The 17,071-nt window shown below is 42.1% G+C and overlaps 1 protein-coding gene across 6 annotated transcripts in view; it reads left to right on the top strand.

The window, feature by feature from the left end:
* The window catches only part of ZFHX4 (zinc finger homeobox 4), a 183,218-nt gene that overhangs the window by 161,169 nt on the left and 4,978 nt on the right, over positions 1–17,071 (top strand). For all 6 annotated transcript variants that reach the window (XR_007126731.1, XM_047726623.1, XM_047726624.1 and 3 more), the window contains 4 exons: positions 2,407–2,540; positions 2,788–2,988; positions 3,532–3,649; positions 4,343–9,742. Coding sequence is in view for 5 of the 6 variants with exons in the window: in XM_047726623.1 (XP_047582579.1) it covers positions 2,407–2,540; positions 2,788–2,988; positions 3,532–3,649; positions 4,343–9,742 (5,853 nt within the window). In the remaining variant the exon portion in view is untranslated. The remainder of the gene's footprint in view (positions 1–2,406; positions 2,541–2,787; positions 2,989–3,531; positions 3,650–4,342; positions 9,743–17,071) is intronic.

Here is a 17,071-nt window from a genome sequence, read left to right as displayed (position 1 = left end):
ATTCTATATCTGATGTTCCTTAGGGCCTATAAGCAACCAGAGTCATGGAAATGATCTTTTAACTTGTGTGTGACAGTTTTTGATGGCATAGGGAATTGGACCGACTTATTATTTGGTCATGTCTAATTCTACCATGTACACAAAAGAATGATAAGGGGATATGACATTGTATTATTCTCTTAAGGGAACATACTCTTACTCATTAATGAAGAACTTTTTAAGAAAAGTCTTTCAGTTTCACAGGGAAAAGTAATAGGCATTGGCTGCTTTAAATGACAATCATTTTATAGAACTCTTCTGACACCATAGGGAGTAAATTTTATTTGCAGAATACTGTATGGCATATTATCTTCCTAAATGTTTATTTATATATTTATTTATTTAAATCAATTTGTGTTGTTTTTTTTTTTTTTTTTTTTTTAGATTTTATTTATTTATTTGACAGAGAGATAGGGAGCAGAAGTAGGCAGAGCAGCAGGCAGAGGGAGAGGGAGAAGCAGGCTCTCCACTGAGCAGGGAGCCCAATGCAGGGCTTGATCCCAGGACCCTGGGATCATGACCTGAGCTGAAGGCAGCTGCTTAACCAACTGAGCCACCCAGGTGCCCCCTAAATGTTTATTGTTAATATGTTTAAGACAATAGCAACCAAAGGATGTTTTGTTTTGAGAAGAAAAAACACAGTTTTTGACACCAGAATTAAGTATGAGATACACATTCCTGTTTTGACCTATCTTGGATATCAAATACTTGGATATTGTTTAATCAATGTAATGAAATTCTTCAGTCTGTCTTAAATTTAAGTTCATTCAAATACAAATATGATAAACTATTTTTTCAAATATTTACAAAGAATCTAAATTTCTCCAAGGCATGTGTATATATAGGACAAGTGTACTAATTCAAATAAAATCTAGTGTTTGTAACTCCAAAAACCAATAGCAGTATAATTTGTTGAAAGCATAGCACTAATTCTGTACCTACCACAGACCTCAAGGGGATGAAGTTATTGTCGTTGTGTCATTAAAATCCTATTTTAGTTTTGGTATCCTCAGAGCCACTCTTATTTTTAAATTTCTTTCTGAATTTAAAATTCCTAAAATTATTTATATGGTAGAAAACAGGCATCTCTCTTCAGGACAGAAAAAGAACATTACTTTTTGGTTCATTTTTACTTTGTTTCCATAACATCCTTGACCTTATTTTTAAATTAAAACTGGGTTATTTTGCAATAAGGTGCAATTTGTTCATTTATATGAACCGTATGTGGATTGAAAAAAAATCAAGATAAATCTTCATGCACAGCATACAATCAGATTACGCCTAGACTCTATATTTACGCGGGGTCTGATAGCAATCAATGGTTTAGCTTCATTGCATTTCAAGATGTATTTGCACCCAGTTGTCCAGTGATAGTGTCCTCACCCTGGAAATAATTTAGTTGCAAATTGACTGGAAGATGGTGAAAATTGAAAGTTAAAATTAGAAATACTCATAATAAACAGCAGAAAAAAGGTCAGATGATGCTGCACTATGATGAGATTGGAATGGATGGTAAATGAGGTTTTGTGTTTGTCATGAGATGTATGTGACATGCCTACCCAATGTCGCTGTAATATCCAGCCTCACAGAGGAGATTATCGGGAAAATTGATGCTGGAAAGAATTTTCTGTTAGATTAGGAAATTAGAATTGCACTCTTTTCTTTGACGCGTGTGATGCTCCTGCACGTGACATTGCTCATCTAGGCAAAATTCTAAACCGTCTTTAGCACCGAATATTCGGATTAACCTCATAAAACAGTTGTTTTCTTGAGATTTGAACCATAATGTTATGTGTATAGCCAGCTGCTGAAATATCTAAAATAAAGTGCAAATCACAAAAAGCAGCGACAGATACGGAATGTGTAGTAAAATTTTTAAATCCTATATTCACCACATAAAAATATGATTTTCATTTCTAGAGAGTAACTAGTTAGTTCTCCTTGGTATTTTGAAATGTGCTCAGCATCCAAGAATTTCAGTAAAGAAATAAGTAATTAAACGTTAGTAAAAGTAACTCTTTTCTAAGTTAGCTTTTCTGAATGGGAGTAGATTAGCTTTAATGTGATAAAGGCATTCTGAGACACCAGAGAGCATGTGTTATGGATGAATCTTTCAAGGTCACCTAGGGTTATCTAAACATGAGACAGGAGTACATTTTAAAATATATTTATAAAGCCCACTTAGTAGATAAAAAGAAGTGTGCTTTTTGCCTTTTGAGATTCACATCATTTGAAAGTGTTTGTCCAGTCATTTTTATGATTCAGTGGACTTGGAGTCAGAGCTATTCAAAAAAACATACAGTTTTCCGGCATTTGATGTTGTGAGTCTTTTAAAATTGAGGTGTTCTATTCTTTTTTGGGAATCAGGAATAATCACACCAGAAAAGGAGCTAAAAGTCAGTGTGGGAGGGGGGACCCAGCCACTCCTGCTGGCGAAAGAAGAGGATGTTGCAACCAAAAGATCAAAACCTACAGAGGACAATAAATTCTGTCACGAACAGGTAAAAATGTTTTTTCTCTTTGCTGTGTAAACTTGTTTTTTTATTATTATTATTATTATTATTGTTATTGTTGTTATTTATTATTATCATTCCTGATAGTTTTAGAGACCCAAATGAGTTCATGCTGTTTGAAACGTATGTAGACATTGTGATCAGCGACGTCGTTAACTCTTGGTGTTACTTCTGTGTTCTGAAGTCCTCCGAGGCCATCCACTAACAGTGGCCATGTTTATTCCATATTCTCCAGTTCTTTCAGTGTCCTTATTGTAACTACAATAGTAGGGACCAAAGTCGTATCCAGATGCACGTCCTGTCCCAGCACTCAGTGCAGCCCGTCATCTGCTGTCCCCTCTGCCAGGACGTCCTCAGCAACAAAATGCACCTCCAGCTGCATCTGACACATTTGCACAGCGTGTCTCCGGATTGTGTGGAGAAGTTACTGATGACAGTAAGGAGCCCAAATGTTGCCTCGGGTGTGATGGGATCCCTCTAAAAGTATCAACACGACATCTATAATTACTGGTTGAGAAATGTATTTTTTATGCCTACTTAAAGCTCTCTTATAGACTGTGCTCTAGAAATCACAACCAAGGCCCATTTATATGTCATCTCTTTTGCTTACGGAGAAAGAAAATACGATACAAGGCAGAGCTCATTCAGTAGTGTGTTTTACTGTCTTACATCTATATCTGTAATGTTATTTAAATGATTCATGTGGGCAAGTTGAGTTCGAAACTTTCCCGATTATCATTATATAAAAGAAATAGGCCGACAAAAACCTTTAAATCATATTTTTTAAAAAAGAAAGGAAAACAGCATTGCAACAGCATTGATCTGATATTTGAAAGGATAACCTTGGCCGGGAAGATCCATAAAAGGCCCCCGCTTTTTTTTGGAAAAAAGGAAGTGGGATAGGCTACTGGTCAGTGACAGATATGGTGGAGTCAGATTTCTGGGCTCCCTGTGACATAAACCCCTTTGATTCTCACAGGTGCCTGTGCCTGATGTGATGATGCCCAACAGTTTGCTCCTGCCAGCAGCTGCCTCTGAGAAGTCGGAGCGGGACACACCTGCAGCCATCACAGCTGAGGGATCTGGGAAATATTCAGGTATGCCAGCCTGGGCACAGGATGTGCGGAAAACATGTTTAGGGGGCTCGCATGTGTGGTGATGTTCCAGGATTAATACTATCAAAGTTTTTTTTGCCTTTTTTTTTTTTTAAAGCATAGAGGGGGAAAAGCAAAACAACAACAAAAAAACCCTGTGTTGTTTTCAAGAGCTACATTTTCCAAAGCACATTTAGTATCTGGTTATCTGTAACTACTCTTAGGAGACCTAAGTGTCGAGGACCAAGAATATTCTGTGTGTTCTAATTCCTGAACGCTGAGGTCATGGCCCTTGGTATGCTGATGGCAACGTACTGTAACTACTTTGCACTTGCTTTTTTGCTGATCCTGGAATTCCTGGAGGTCAGGGGTGATTTCTTATTCACCTTTACATTCCCCAGTACCCAATATAGTGGTTGGCACATAGTAGTTGCTCGATAAGTATTTCTTCAAAGACTCAATTAGGGGCATCTGGGTGGCTCAGCCAGTTAAGTGTCTGACTCTTGATCTCAGGTCATGAGTTCAAGTCTCGTATGGGGCTCCACTCTGGGCATGGAGCCTGCTTAAAAAAAAAAAAAAGAAAAAAGGAATGGATTAAGTGGAAATCTTTAGAAGTTCCTACTTACTCTATTTATTGGCATTTAAGCAGTAGGGTCTCTTCCTGTAAGTGACATATTTGTGCTTTCTTGTACACAGGCGAAAGTCCGGTGGATGACAAAAGTACAGCAGGTCTTGATGATTCAAAGGCTAGCGTGGAAATAAAGAGTGAGGAGCAGAAACCAGCTAAAGAACCCATGGAAGTATCAGAATGGAATAAAAACAGCAGTAAGGATGTGAAACTGCCTGACGCACTACAGGATCAGCTAAGCGAGCAGCAAAAAAGGCAACCCCTCTCTGTGTCGGACCGCCATGTTTATAAATATCGCTGTAACCATTGCAGCCTGGCTTTTAAGACTATGCAGAAGCTTCAGATACATTCCCAGTACCACGCGATTCGGGCCGCAACGATGTGTAACCTCTGCCAGCGTAGTTTCCGTACATTCCAGGCTTTAAAAAAACACTTGGAAGCAGGCCACCCCGAACTGAGTGAAACTGAACTTCAACAGCTGTACACCTCCTTGCCCGTGAATGGCGAACTCTGGGCGGAGAGTGAAACTATGGCGCAGGACGACCACGCCCTAGAGCAGGAAATGGAGAGAGAGTATGAGGTGGACCATGAAGGGAAGGCAAGTCCTGTAGGAAGCGATAGTAGCTCTATTCCAGACGACATGGGCTCTGAACCAAAGCGGACCTTACCTTTCAGAAAAGGGCCAAATTTTACAATGGAAAAATTCCTTGACCCATCGCGCCCGTATAAATGTACAGTGTGTAAAGAGTCGTTCACCCAAAAGAACATTCTCCTGGTCCATTATAATTCAGTTTCTCACCTGCATAAGTTGAAGAAGGTTCTTCAGGAAGCCTCCAGTCCTGTTCCTCAAGAAACCAATAGCAGCACAGACAACAAACCCTACAAGTGCAGCATCTGCAATGTTGCGTACAGCCAAAGCTCGACCTTGGAAATCCACATGAGGTCCGTGCTCCACCAGACCAAGGCGCGGGCTGCCAAGCTGGAGCCCGGTGGCCACGTGGCCGGTGGGCACAGCCTGGCAGCCAACAGTAGTCCTGGCCAGGGGATGCTAGATTCCATGAGTTTAGCGACAGTCAGCAGCAAGGATACCCACTTAGATGCCAAAGAATTAAATAAAAAGCAAAGTCCGGAATTAATCTCTGCTCAGCCTCCACATCACCCACTGCAGTCACCAGCACAAATCCAGATGCAACTCCAGCACGAGTTACAGCAGCAAGCTGCATTCTTTCAGCCTCAGTTCCTAAACCCAGCCTTTCTGCCTCATTTCCCCGTGACCCCGGAAGCACTGTTGCAGTTCCAGCAGCCTCAATTTCTCTTTCCGTTCTACATCCCCGGGACGGAGTTCAGCTTGGGGCCGGATCTGGGCTTGCCGGGCTCGGCCACGTTTGGTATGCCTGGCATGACGGGAATGGCTGGATCTTTGCTTGAAGACCTGAAGCAGCAGATTCAAACCCAGCATCACGTCGGCCAGACTCAACTCCAATTACTGCAGCAACAAGCACAACAGTACCAGGCCGCCCAGCCCCCGCTGCAGCCCCAGAAGCAGCCCCAGCAGCAGCCCCAGCAGCAGCCCCAGCAGCAGGCGGCAAGCAAGTTACTGAAACAAGAGCAAACGAACATGGCCGGTGCCGACTGCCCCATCCTGAAGGATGTGCCATCTTACAAGGAGGCAGAAGAGATTGCAGAAAAGCAAGAAAAGCCAAAGCAAGAATATACAAGCGAAGGTGAAGGACTCAAAGAAGGCAAAGACACGAAGAAGCAAAAATCCTTGGAACCCTGCATCCCGCCACCCCGAATAGCTTCGGGGGCCAGAGGAAACGCAGCCAAGGCTTTACTGGAAAACTTTGGTTTTGAACTGGTCATTCAGTATAACGAAAACAGGCAGAAGGTCCAGAAGAAGGGCAAAAGTGGCGAAGGTGAAAACACTGATAAACTGGAATGCGGAACGTGTGGTAAATTGTTTTCCAATGTGCTTATCCTAAAGAGTCACCAAGAACATGTCCATGGGCAGTTTTTTCCATATGGAGCGCTAGAAAAATTTGCTCGGCAATACAGGGAGGCCTATGACAAGCTCTATCCGATTTCGCCATCTTCACCAGAAACGCCACCTCCACCACCTCCACCTCCCCCTCTGCCTCCGGCTCCTCCACAGCCTTCCTCCTTGGGTCCTGTAAAAATCCCAAGCACGGTGTCTACTCCTCTGCAAGCGCCACCACCCACACCCCCACCGCCACCTCCGCCACCTCCTCCCCCACCTCCTCCCCCACCTCCTCCCCCGTCTGCTCCCCCGCAGGTCCAGCTGCCTGTTTCTCTTGACCTTCCGCTCTTCCCTTCCATTATGATGCAGCCCGTGCAGCACCCTGCACTTCCTCCCCAGCTCGCCCTGCAGCTGCCCCAGATGGACACTCTCTCTGCGGATCTCACTCAGCTCTGCCAGCAGCAGCTCGGATTGGATCCCAACTTCCTAAGGCACTCTCAGTTCAAACGCCCACGGACAAGAATCACAGACGACCAGCTAAAAATCCTGAGGGCTTATTTTGACATCAATAACTCTCCGAGCGAAGAACAGATCCAAGAAATGGCAGAGAAGTCGGGACTCTCCCAAAAGGTCATCAAGCACTGGTTTCGAAATACACTTTTTAAGGAACGGCAGAGGAATAAGGACTCGCCGTACAACTTCAGTAACCCTCCCATCACTGTTTTGGAAGACATCAGAATCGACCCACAGCCCTCCTCTTTAGAACATTACAAATCAGATGCATCCTTCAGCAAAAGGTCGTCTAGAACGAGATTTACTGACTACCAGCTTCGGGTTCTACAAGACTTTTTTGACACAAACGCTTACCCAAAAGATGATGAAATAGAGCAACTCTCCACGGTTCTCAACCTACCCACCCGGGTTATTGTCGTGTGGTTCCAGAACGCTCGCCAGAAAGCACGGAAGAGCTACGAGAATCAAGCAGAGACGAAAGATAATGAAAAAAGAGAACTCACTAACGAGCGGTATATCCGCACGAGCAACATGCAGTACCAGTGTAAAAAGTGCAATGTGGTTTTCCCCCGGATCTTTGACTTGATCACGCATCAGAAAAAGCAGTGTTACAAGGATGAAGACGATGATGCCCAAGATGAAAGCCAAACTGAAGACTCCATGGACGCCACTGACCAAGTAGTGTACAAGCACTGCACGGTGTCTGGTCAGACGGAGGCCGTCAAGAGCGCCGCTGCCCCCGTGGCTAGCTCTGGCTCCGGGACCAGCACCCCCCTGATTCCGTCACCCAAACCAGAACTGGAGAAGACTTCTCCCAAACCTGAATATCCCACAGAAAAGCCAAAGCAGAGTGACCCCACTCCCCCTTCCCAAGGCGCCAAACCAGCCCCGCCCTTAGCATCAACTTCCTCGGAACCGCCACAGGCCTCTGTGGCCCCACCGCAGCCCCCGCCACCCAAACAGCCCCAACTCGTTGGAAGACCTCCCTCAGCCTCTCAGACCCCGGTCCCCTCCAGCCCACTGCAGATTTCCATGACTTCTCTCCAGAACAGTCTACCTCCACAGTTACTACAATACCAATGTGATCAGTGTACCGTTGCCTTCCCAACTCTGGAACTCTGGCAGGAGCACCAGCACATGCACTTCCTTGCTGCTCAAAACCAATTCCTTCACTCTCCGTTCTTGGAAAGGCCCATGGATATGCCCTACATGATATTCGACCCCAACAACCCACTGATGACCGGACAGCTGCTGAGCGGGTCTCTCACACAAATGCCGCCTCAGACCAGTTCCTCGCACACCACGACGCCCACGACGGTCACCGCTTCCCTGAAGAGGAAACTGGACGACAAGGAAGACAACGTGTGCAGTGAAAAGGAGGGGGGGAACAGTGGCGAAGACCAGCACCGTGACAAACGCCTGAGAACCACCATCACCCCGGAACAACTGGAGATACTCTACGAAAAATACTTGCTGGATTCCAATCCCACTCGGAAAATGCTCGATCACATTGCACGGGAAGTGGGGCTGAAGAAAAGAGTCGTGCAGGTTTGGTTCCAGAACACACGAGCTCGAGAAAGGAAAGGCCAGTTCCGGGCGGTGGGCCCGGCCCAGTCTCATAAACGGTGTCCTTTTTGCCGAGCCCTGTTCAAGGCCAAGTCAGCCTTGGAAAGCCACATTCGCTCTCGGCACTGGAATGAAGGAAAGCAGGCAGGTTACAGCTTACCGCCGAGCCCTTTGATATCAACAGAAGATGGGGGAGAGAGCCCTCAAAAATACATTTATTTTGATTATCCGTCTTTGCCGTTAACTAAAATTGATCTATCAAGTGAGAATGAATTGGCTTCTACAGTGTCAACACCTGTTAGTAAAACAGCAGAGCTCTCGCCGAAGAATCTCTTAAGCCCTTCTTCTTTTAAAGCAGAATGTGCCGAGGATGTAGAGAATTTAAACGCCCCTCCTGCCGAGGCGGGATATGATCAAAATAAGACGGATTTTGATGAGACTTCGTCAATTAATACGGCCATCAGTGACGCCACCACCGGCGATGAGGGCAATGTTGAGATGGAAAGCACCACGGGAAGTTCTGGAGATGTGAAGCCGGCTTTATCTCCTAAAGAGCCCAAAACTCTTGACACTTTGCCAAAACCTGCAACCACACCCACCACAGAGGTTTGTGATGAAAAATTTCTCTTCTCTCTCACGAGCCCCTCCATACATTTCAACGATAAAGATGGTGACCACGACCAAAGCTTTTATATCACTGACGACCCGGATGACAATGCTGACCGCAGTGAATCATCCAGCATCGCTGACCCGAGTTCACCAAATCCCTTTGGATCCAGCAATCCTTTTAAATCCAAAAGCAATGATCGACCGGGTCACAAGCGGTTCAGAACCCAGATGAGCAACCTTCAGCTCAAGGTTCTCAAGGCTTGCTTCAGTGACTACCGAACTCCAACCATGCAAGAATGTGAGATGCTAGGCAATGAGATCGGTCTGCCCAAACGCGTGGTCCAGGTGTGGTTCCAAAATGCAAGGGCAAAGGAAAAGAAATTTAAAATTAACATAGGGAAGCCTTTCATGATTAATCAAAGTGGAACAGAAAGCACCAAGCCAGAGTGTACCCTCTGTGGGGTGAAGTACTCTGCCCGCTTATCCATCAGAGATCATATTTTCTCCAAACAGCACATTTCAAAAGTGAGGGAGACTGTTGGGAGCCAGCTTGATCGGGAGAAAGATTACTTGGCTCCGACCACCGTTCGACAGCTGATGGCACAGCAGGAACTTGACCGTATAAAGAAAGCTTCGGATGTGCTGGGCTTAGCGGTAACACAGCCAAACATGATGGACAGCAGTTCCCTCCATGGCATCAGTCTGCCAGCAGCCTATCCAGGACTCCCCAGCCTCCCTCCGGTTCTACTCCCTGGAATGAACGGTCCATCCTCCTTGCCTGGATTTCCACAAAATTCAAACAGTAAGTCATTTCAAGGCGAGTCAGTCTAATTAATTAATTAATATTAGGCAGCCAATCACATGAAATCAAGAACAGGGTATACGTTTGGATCTCCTTGAATTTCAGTAGGTGACACCTTTACCTTATTGGAAACATATATGTTTTAGTGGCTATAATTAAGAACCAGGAAGTAAGTCAAGATGAACATATGCAGAAAAATAAAGACTAGGCAGGTCATCGCAGTGTCTCAGAAATATATTAATTATTTATATCATTACATCCTTATGTCTTAAGAGAAGTATTCCTTTTATATAATTATTTTAATACTGATTTCAAATGGCATTTTAGTACAAACATGTGACATAATATTCAATATACATATTAATAAAGCAAAACATTAAATCATACATTTTTTGGATCTTAATTTATGTTCTTTCCAAGGAAAATTTTTTTTGGGGGGGGGTTTGGTTTCTTCTCCTCCTTCTTCTTCTCCTTCTCCTGCTTCTGCTTCTGCTTCTTCAGTGTCAGGAAGTTCAAAAGTTAAGGGCCCTCTAGGAATGCATCTACATTACATCTAGCAGATAATAAGCTTATGTTCAAAGTTTAACTCTTAAAAATATGACTTCTTTGATGATTTACCATTTAGCATTACTATAAGATTTTGATTTTTGTAGCACCCATTGTTACTTGCTACATCAATAAATTTACAACCTTAGAAATATATTGCTATTACTCTATGACTTTATGTTCCATCACCCATGTCTATAATTAAGTCATAACTAAATTCTAAAGCTGTTTGAGGCAATTCCAGATGATGAATCAAGAGATTCATCAAGAGAAATATATAATTTATGCAGTTTCGATTTCATGAGTAAGACTAGGTGTCTGATTATATTGGGTCCAAAAAATGGAATATAGTGTGCTAAGCCAAACATATAATGAACGTTGTATGTTTCATTGCTTTATATGTTATATAAACATTACTATGCCAAGTAGAGAAAAGGGCTCTCTTATAATTTCTTCCTTAAAGTAAGTTTTATTTCTCAAATTAACAGTTAAAAAAAACAACAACAAGAAAACACCAGTGATGTTTTTCCTTTTTATAAGGAAATTTTGACATTCTTTAGAATGAACTAATTGTGTCTATCTAGAAAGTTTCCAAAACACACAGAGCTTTTCTCCTTTTCACTAAGGGGACGTCTCGTAAATTTCAAACTTTTCAATGTCACCTTTCTCTTCTAAAACCAAAATTGCTCTGTGATTGTAGGAAGAGACTCCTATTTTAACTTTTAGCTTGGGAGACATGAAAACAATAATATGGAATTGCCCTTTGACCACTGCCAGCTGCTCTGGTTGCCCAGTCCAAGATGGCATTAGAGAGAGGCAGAATAGACCTACACGTGTAAGGAATGTGCCCAAGAACGATTCTTCAGTGGCCTTTCCTTTAACTATCGTTACTAACTACCTTGCCCCTAAGTAACACCTTGGGCTTCATTATCTGGATATTCTTAGGGCCTGAAAATGTTAAAGCTACAATTGCATGATTCATCTGTACATTTAAATTAAGTCAGACATAATTGTCTTAAGAATAATGCAGTGTTGGCTTTTTTTTTTTTTTTTTTTTTTTTTTTGCATATGACTGTACTAGTCTTCCTGTCCCACTTCACACGTCACTGTGATTACTGGTGCATAGAAAAATGTCTTCTGTGGAAAAACTCCTGTGATGAGTTATGTAAAATAGAGATTTTCCACATAATGTCTGATGTGGAAAAACTCCTATGGACAGTTATATGTAAAATTTAAAATAAAATATTATGTGAAATAGAGTAAAATTTGGTACCTTACGTCCACTAAGGACAGTTTAAGACTCTGTGCCTTTCATCTACAAGTCTGCTTTGATCAATGCTCACTGTGGAGTCCCCCCTTCAATGGCAGCCAGAGCATCTTGTTTTTCTCTCCACCGGATCACAGGCCTTTGCTTGGACAGTGGGTCCTTCGCTGACTGCCCTCTGGCCCATCACTTTGAAACCAGCACCCAGAGGGCCTGTATGAGAGAAAGTGAGAAGGGAAGAGAGAAATGGTTATGAAATACTTCAATAACCTAACCTTTCTCTTCGTTCAACTCCACATAAATATAATTTATAACTTTCTCCCTCCCTCCCCCGCCCCCAGAAACGTGGGCTCTGTTTGTAAGTATCAGAGTTGCAGGAAGATGTCCGAGGCATCTCTTCAGTGAGCAGTTTCTCTACATGCATCAGTTGTTGAGGAACTCGGTGGTTTGAAGCTGTTGCTTTATTCAATCATAGACCAAAACAGACCAGAGAATGTTACAAAGAGGAAAGGTCTATGAATGTACCTACTAGAATTTGCAATTTCTCTTGAATACATTCTTTGTTTAAACATTAACACAGCAGGAGTACCAGCAGGACCCTCTCTGAGAGTCTAAGTTCCCACACTTCCAGTTCCCATCTTTTTTTAGGCTAATTTACCTGTGGTAGGTAATGCTCAACCTTCTAATTAGCTCATGGAGAGGAGCTATGGTTCTCCACCCTTCTCTCATCATCTTCCCACTGTGTTCTTTCTCCTCAAACAAATATCTCCTCTGCTTCATCGGAGAGGTAGACATACCAGCTAGGTGAAATCAAAAGAAGAAAAATACTTCCTAAGGAGCATATATCTGTGTTTCTCACATGCCCTGGGCTCTTGCCACAGCTTGATATATATATGAATAAACTTTGAGAATAGAACATGTTCATCTTGGGCCTACTTTAATAGGATTTATTTATAGAAAAGCCTTCATTTTAAAGATAACCCATCCCTTTGAAGGTAAATCTGAGGGGTTTGATTCTAAAGAAATCACAAAAAAGGGACTCCGTTGAATATGAGATGTGCCATAAAGTAATGTCTGATTCCAAAGGCTACACGCCAACATTGATTTCAATTGCAGTGCACATGTTCAGTTTTAGTATTTATCAACCCCTAAACTTTCTGATTTAATCACCCACTTTATCCTATTTTGGGTGGAATGGCTGTTCTGCTTCACCAGCTTTAACACTTACCTTGCTTCCAACAACTCTTCAAATTATTTCGTCTTTCGAGATCATAAGAAGGCCTTTTCAAGGGTAATGTGCATCATGTGTGCCTGTTTCCTGAATGATGACCCAGCCCTCCATTTAGTATACTAATGACTAGTTCTCATTTGCTAATAAAATGATTTATGTTCTGCTTAAAAAATTTCCACATTTGTCTTTTTCTCTCATGATCATATGCAAAAAGGGCAAGTGGCAATAGCAAATCCCACACCTTTACACCTGGAAAAAATTCAAAAGCTTTAAATTTACATTTAATCCTTTTTAAAAAGATTTTATTTATTTGAAAGAGAGAGAGAGAACATGAGTAGGGGGAGGGATTGAGGGAGAAGCAGACTCCCCGCTGAGCAGGAAGCCTGATGTAGGACTCAATCCCAGGACCCTGGGTCATGACCTGAACCGAAGGGAGAAGCTAAACCAACTTAGCCACCCAGTCACTCCAGAATTTACATTTAATCCTTGAGGATGTCGGCTTCCTTTGGCATTTTGCTCAAGATGAATAGAAAACTAAATTGATTTTCTATTTTTAACTTATTTACTTTATCGTTTTAAGCAGTGTCTGATTTTTATATCTTCCATTAGTGTTTGGAAATACTGTCTAACCCAATTTCCTTAAACGGAACATTAGAACATGCCTTTTGCATTTTTCTCATACTTCGGTGTAATTTACTAGCACATTTGGGGGAAATCTAGATAAGAGTAAGTCTTTCATAATTTTAGCACAATTGTCTTTGGCTCCATGTACATAATAAGTTTTATTTTCACCTCAAAAATAAATTTTCCCCCTGGGAGACCAAGATCAAGGAAACCTGAGGGAAAATAACTATATCTAAGTTCATTGTGAGACAGGATTTTCTTCCAAAAGCGTAACTTTCGGGAATAGGCGGCTGTTCCAGGAGAATAAAACCAAACAAAATAATGATAATAAGAGATTATTTGTACAGAAAACTTTTCTCTGTCAGTGAAATTTCAGCGAATTGGAGTAGGAGTTAGGGAACAGGAACAAATGTATCTTTAGCAATATAACTTGGTAACAGACATGAAAATTTGACATGCTTTTAGTTTGTAGTTACCATCACTTCCTCTGTATCAAAATTACTGTTCAGTTTTTTCTCTTCCATTTCCAGTTTTCATCTACCAGTCGGCTTTTGTCTTTTACCATAGGCCCAATGTCCACTGTTCTTTATCCTTAATTTGCATCTCTTTTCCTAAAATCTTTCTTAATAGGTAATTATTTTTTAAGATTTTATTTATTTATTTGACAGAGAGAGAGAGCGAGCACAAGCATGGGGAATGGCAGGCAGAGAGAGAGGGAGAAGCAGGTTCCCCACCAAGCACAGAGTCCGATGTGGGGCTCTATTCCAGGTTTCCCGGATTCTGACCTGAACTGAAGGCAGATGCTTAACCAATTGAGCCACCCAAGTGCACTTAATAGCTAATTATTTAATTTGGGTTACTCCTCAAGATGTTGAATTTTTTTTAAAAGATTTTATTTATTTATTTGACAGACAGATCACAAGTAGGCAGAGAGGCAGGCAGAGAGAGAGAGAGAGAGAGGAGAAAGCAGGCTCCCTGCTGAGCAGAGAGCCCAACGTGGGGCTCGATCCCAGGACCCTGGGATCATAACCTAAGCCGAAGGCAGAGGCCCCAACCCACTGAGCCACCCAGGCGCCCCAAGATGTTGAATTCTTGAAAATCTCCAATAATCTTTGACTGAAGCAGTTGGGAATACTATTACAGTCTTCTAAAAATTTTCATGCCAATTTGTCATCTGTCTTCTAGATAGGAACTTATAGACACCATCTGATGGGAAAGCCTGAGTCAACAACTATTGACCCTTTTTGCTTTCTAACGATCATTGCTGTTTTAAGTCTTTTAGTTCCTTTAAATTTCTCACCTTAGGGGCACCAGGGTGGCTCAGTTGTGAAGTATCTGACTTCGGCTCAGTTCTTGATCTCAGGGTCCTGGGACTGAGCCCCGCATCAGTCTCCCTGCTCCGTGGGAAGCCTACTTCTCCCTCACCCACTCTCCCTGCTTGTGTTCCTGCTTTTGCTGTCTATGTCTCTGTCAAATAAATAAATTAAATTTAAAAAAAATGCTCACCTTAAATTATCATGTCAGAGAGATAGGTGATCCGGAATTTTCTTAAATGTAGGGGACAAAAGCACTTAGGTGGAGGGGAGTGAAATTATTGAGTATGAAGTCTGGTTGAACTAGACCTAGAACTAAGGTTGGCTTTAGAATAGGCAAAAGAAGCTGAGTAATATCATAGTATCATTCTAACAATGCAAGAAATGTTCTTCTGTCCTTAGTAAAGCTCCTTCCACCTGAATCACTCATGCCTAAAATTCTGTAATTAGATATTAATGCCTTTGACTTAATGAATTACCCTCTATTAAATGGAAAATAGATAGAATATCATGAAATCAGAATATGATAGCAAGAAGAAACCCCACATTATATAATCTAGCATATATTAATTAAGCCTTTTCAGAAATAGCTGTGTTCAGGGACACCAGCGTGGTTCAGTCACTTGAGTTCCAAACTCTTGATTTTGGCTCAGGCCCTGATCACAGGGTCCTGGCATCCAGCCTCCCTCCCCTGTTTTGGGCTTCACACTCAAGCAGAGTCTGCTTGGATTCTCTTTTTCCCTCTCCTTTCCTCCCTCGCCCAGCCCAGTGCATGTACCCTTGCACAAATGCTCTCACACCTCAAATAAATAAATCTTTAAAAAAAATACGTGTTTTCAAGTGATTGATTCTTTCTTGCAAATACAACTTCATAGAGAGGCAAGAGGAAAGAAGATAGGCCTAGGAGTACCTGAATAACGGCAAGGGAGTTGAGGGATTGGGACCCCAAAAGCAAATCCATTACTTCACGGTTTTCTTAGGGCTAGTTTATTTCCCATGAATCCAAGAAGTCTATCATACCGAACTGGATTAAAGATTCAGGAATTTATTCATTCATTCCTACCATCCCCCTGCAGATCTTAAGCCGTTTTCATTTCAGTGTGTTTCCAATGTGTCAGCTGTTCTTCTATAAAACATGGATACTTGCTATCAGTTTCTACTGGAAATACAATGTTATTTTCAAGGTTTTTTTTTTTGCATTTTGAATATTTGTATTTTTTAGCCTTTGAAATTGACTCAATTAGACAGAACCCTTGAGTGGCAGGTATAAAATTTAGTTTCCCCAAACCTCATCTCCCACTGAGTCATAGATTTCTCTCTGTCAAGTCACCCAACAGCTCTCAGACTCAATTTTCTTGCTTCAAAAAATGGAATTTTTAGCATCTGTCCCCACTTACCATTGAGGATATCAGAAAGCTATTCTCTAACGTGGTGGAAATTCCTTAGAGATTATCACTAATACAACTACAGAAATTATTCCAAAGCAAGTCAGAGAAGAGTTGGGTGTGGTGAGGTTACAAAGAAGAGCAGCCAGTAATAAGCTAGGCTAATTGACAATAATATGATAATGATTAGGGTCAAGTTGAGAGTGATGTTGAGGATTTCAGAGTATCTTGAATGCTAAGCCCAAGAAAAGCTTTCTCAACTGGCTGAAGACTAATTAAAGTTTTTTCTCTAGCTAAAGAAATAGAAGCATGCCTTTTCTGTATCACTTGTTTTTCTTTCCTTTTTTACCACTCAAATGTCGCATTTAGCATAGAGGTAAGACTTTGAACAATATTAAAAAGGCTCTTGTCTTAAATCTATGATCATTTTCTCCACAGTGATGCACTAATAATTTAAGCTTGATCCACCTTCTGGTGAATTCTTCCATCAGCCCGCGAGGCCTCCCTCACAGTCCTTGCCCTGATCTAATGGTAGTGAGCTGTACCTCCTTCAAGAATGAACCACCACCCATAAGGGTCCGAGCCTGTTCCTTTTATTTGCCTCTAAAAAACATACTGAGGAAAGGCACAGGATTTTACAATTCCCTTTTCCGTCCTGAGCTGTGGTTTTGTTTCTCCCCCAACTATCCAGCTCATAAAAATGGCTCTGTAATAGGTTATTACTAGCCACTCCATTCGACTGAGGCCTGGAGATCCAGCAAAGATCTCTTGCAGCACCACAGGAGTCCTCCTCCCGCGGACCTGTGTCTTCCTCCTGAGCATTTAGTTCGCCTTATCTAATGGGGTTAGAATCCTTTTTGGCCTACTACAAGCAAACCTGGAAGAAGCATGTTTGGGGGTGATAAAGTTGGGTGTGAATATATTCCATTCCTCTCAACTACTCTGTTAGCCACATTGTCAGGGTGG

The sequence above is a fragment of the Lutra lutra genome, chromosome 4 (assembly GCF_902655055.1).
Source record: "Lutra lutra chromosome 4, mLutLut1.2, whole genome shotgun sequence".
Classification (NCBI taxonomy): Eukaryota; Metazoa; Chordata; class Mammalia; order Carnivora; family Mustelidae; genus Lutra; species Lutra lutra.
This window is presented reverse-complemented; position numbering and strand designations above follow the sequence as displayed.